The 3992-nt window shown below is 35.6% G+C and overlaps 1 protein-coding gene across 1 annotated transcript in view; it reads right to left on the reverse strand.

The window, feature by feature from the left end:
* The window catches only part of LOC117111723, a 10242-nt gene extending 9217 nt beyond the window's left edge, over nt 1–1025 (reverse strand). The window contains exon 1 of the mRNA XM_033254717.1: nt 587–1025. Coding sequence (XP_033110608.1) covers nt 587–962 — 376 coding nt within the window. The 5' untranslated portion in view covers nt 963–1025. The remainder of the gene's footprint in view (nt 1–586) is intronic.
* Between the last annotated feature and the right edge of the window lie 2967 nt (nt 1026–3992).

The following is a 3992-nucleotide window of genomic DNA, read 5'->3' on the forward strand; positions in this document are numbered from 1 at the left end:
TATATATCCTTTTAGGGTCTTAACGTGACAGGGATTGTGATCCTCTTTACAATATATTATTCATTTTGACTGTAGGCTACCGATCATATTGTTGGAAAATGTGTTATGAATGAAAAATTTAAAAAAAATACGAAATGTGAATTTATCCAATATTAAACTATGGATAAATCATACCAATCACAAATACTGTACTGTTAATCTTAAGAGTAATATCTGTCAACTGATGTAAATTATGAGAGTATTGACAAGACAAAACGCGGATGTTAACTATTTAGGGTCGAATTCCATGACCTATAGGCCTTTTTAATCTATGTGCTTCCACAATAGTTAGCAACGCCTATATTCTAGATCTAAAAGGCAATTCCTCCCCATCTGAATGGTAAGCCAAATATGAATGCACCATGTCTAATTAAAATGTGATATGAAAGTATACACTGTTCTGCTATCCAGAATGTTTTCATTTCTAAATCATGGTATTAACAAAGAGATATAATTCTACAGCCCACTCTTTGGTGTATGAACTTATTACTATTTTACGTGTGGCTGAATGTACCGTCTGAATGCTTGTTATGCAAACGACACTTACCCAGTGTTAACCTTTCGTACACTTGCTCGGCCTGAATTGGAAGATAAAAATGCAGTCCATTGTCATCTATAGCGTGAACAACATCTTTTTCTACTATCATGTGAAGCATCAGAATATCTCCTGCTTTCAAACTGACGCGGTTCCCATCGATATCAAAATCTTCCAGGAGCTGGACGAGCTGGGGAAGCGTATTACCAGTTACGATCATCTCCAAATCGGTCGGGTTAGGACCGACTTCATTCTCATCAAATTTCAATTTAGCCGGATCACTTCTTTTAAATTTTGAAATTAAAGAAGGGTCTGGAGGTGGGCCCTTTTCCACTGGGTGGGGCTTCACGTTCCTCGGGACTGTGGGTGGCCTTCGAGGCTTATTCATGACTTGGCTGCTGGGTTTATCGTCTGCTGCTGTATTTCCAATAAACTTGAACTTTACACTAGGCCTGCTCCGTATTCAGGAAATATTTTCAAGAACTTCCTTGTACTGTTCACATACCGTATTGATTTTAGTGTATAGCCTAAATAATTGTCGAAAACTATTGAGCTGTGTCCAAATTTGTCGTATCAAAGGCCTTTAAAAAACTACATTGGGGATACTCAATGAAATATTAATAAAATTATTAATCATTGGAAATTACGATGTGAGTTGCGTCAGGAAATTATAATAGGGTTAAAGTTAAGGTTAGGAAAAAGAAAAAAACATAATGTAGGCCAGGTCCTATGTAAACAGTACAAGTTCGCCATCGCAGTCCTCCCTTATTGGAAAATTTTGATTCTTAGATGATGGCGGGAAATGCGATTTCCCGACTTCTGAGTTGTCTTTTAATGATTTTTAAGTTATTCAAAACAAGGTTTTCCCCCTCTTGAGCCGGTTAGGTAAACTTTCTCATTCTTATTTCAGTAAATAGGCCTATGTGTGTATACATACATAAAAAAAAATTGAGTAGTTGCATACGTATTCTTTTTTCCATGAATCGATACGGTAAACCCCAAAAAGCAAGGGGTCCGGGGTCCCTCACGGGAAAATTTTGTTTCTCGACTTCTGAGGTGTCTTTTAATGACTCTTAAGTTCTTTAAAAAAAAAAGGTTTTTCCCCTCTTGTAACGGTCAGGTAATTAAACTTTCTCATTCTTATTACATAAATAGGCCTATTATGTGTGTATATACATAAAAAAGAAAAATGGAGTAGTTGCATACGTAGGCCTATTCTTTTTTCCATGAATCATACCCCAAAGGAAAGGGAGTCCAGGTTCTCCCGGGAAAATTGTGATATCTAGATGGCGAGAAATGAGCTTACCCGAATTCTGAAGTGTTTAATGACTTCAAAGTTCTTCAAAATTTAAGGTTTCCCCTCTTAAAAACGGTCAGGTAAATTTTTATCATTCTTATTACAGTAGATAGGCCCATTATGTGTGTACCGGTACACATACAAAAAATTATTGAGTAGTTTTAATAAATATTATATAGCCTATTTATGTCATTTAGGGCCTACATCTGTGGGCCTACAGATCAAATTGTTCATAATGGGATCAATACGCAATCACTGTAGCTGATAATTCCCAACAAATTTCGTAACACAGTTATTAAAAATCAATGGTTATAAGAGCTGCCAAATAAAATACAATGCATACTATAGCATTTCGCGATTAGTAACGATTTTAGTGAAATAGTAGGTTTCAAAATTGGGGGTCTATTTGAAATTGGGGGTCCAGGGGCATGGGCCTGGAGAAGGTTTGGGGAAATTCTAAGGAAGCTCTGACAAAATAGTATTTTGAGGGACTTATATAATTGATTTCTCAAACCCATAATTCGTGAATATTATATTAATTTTTCACTAATTATTTAGGGACCTGAAGTAATAACGTTTTATGTCCTTTATTTCATTCATTCATTCATTCATCTTTTATTTCAGAATTTCATGTCCATACAAAAGAACAACAGTTAAACCAATACAAATACATATAAATATAAGACAAAAGTGAAAAATAGACTGAATCAAGAAAAACATAAAGATCAGGAAATCATCTTAATGTACGACAATATTCCACTGCTTATACATTTTAGAATTGGAAAGAACATAATGCTTAATTTCCACAATGATTGAATTAGAGCTGATTTTCACACGGTTCCTGAAAGTATGTATTTCTAAGATACTCGTCACAGGTCGGTACATCATTGGATGCAAACATAAAACTCGCACTACAGTGCCTCGGTTGTCGCAGTAATAAACATAGGGCATTATTATAGCAGACGTTTAACGATCTTATAGTACCTATGTTAAATCTACACCAAAGAGTAGAACAATACATATTTTATATCTGTATGCCCTATAGATAACATTGTTTATGGATCAATCTGTAATCACAGGTGTTGATCAATTTCCAACAAAATATAAAATGCAATGCATACACTAGCATTTCGCAATAATTAGGAACAATTGTGAAATAAGGTTTTAAAAAGTGGACCTTTTGGAACTGGGGGGGGGGGGGGGGGGGATGAATGCGTCCGCGCCCTCCCGGGCCCCCTGCCTACCTGGCCTGGAAAAAAACTCATCTGTGCAATGCATAAACAATGTCAGTTGATTTCTCGTTTTTGCCTAATTTTAACTTGCAGTGCAGGCTTACACCGTGGAGGTAGGCCTATATACTTAGGCTACACCCAGTGGATAAAACAGCAATTCAAAATTATCTACTGTATACTGCATATATTTCCACGGACCGCGACAACGGTACGCGAAAGCAGCACGAACAATGGTTCTGTAACTGTCGCGTGCCACTGTCGCGGTATATTGGGGAAAGGTGTCTAAAAGGGGCCCCTTAAGGGAAAATGTAATTTGATCGCAACCTGAGGCTCACAAATGTAATTAATTTAAATATTGTTTAAGTAACTAATATACAAATACTCAATGGTCGAAATATGCCTAACTATAATATTAAACAAAAACTAATTAACAACACTATTCAATTTCCCACTTCATTTAGACATTATCTGTGTCTAAAATTGCCCACTACCACAGTAGAGGTTGCTTAATTCATGTAGGCTTAGACTTAGGTGTATAGCCTAGAACGGGCCCCTTTTAGAACGGGCCCCATTTTAGGCTATTTGTTCCAGGCTTAAAGCTGTATTTGTGCAAAAGGGTACCTTTCCCCTAATAAGTATTCTATATAATATAGGCCTAGCAATTAATAAATAATAATATTGATTGTATATAAACACATATTGATTGTATATAAATACATTCATATTGTATATACTACCTCAATTTCAACTTGAAATTCAAAAAAAAAATAAATAAAAAAAATAGCAAAACATTGAAATTTAGATAATTGTTGTAGAAATTGTTTAAATGGCTCCAACAACATGAAACTTGGTACCGTTCATTTTAGTTTTTCCTAACCAATGGAGGGGG

The sequence above is a fragment of the Anneissia japonica genome, unplaced genomic scaffold, assembly GCF_011630105.1.
Source record: "Anneissia japonica isolate Jap-2015-1 unplaced genomic scaffold, ASM1163010v1 scaffold288126_len377047_cov203, whole genome shotgun sequence".
Classification (NCBI taxonomy): Eukaryota; Metazoa; Echinodermata; class Crinoidea; order Comatulida; family Comatulidae; genus Anneissia; species Anneissia japonica.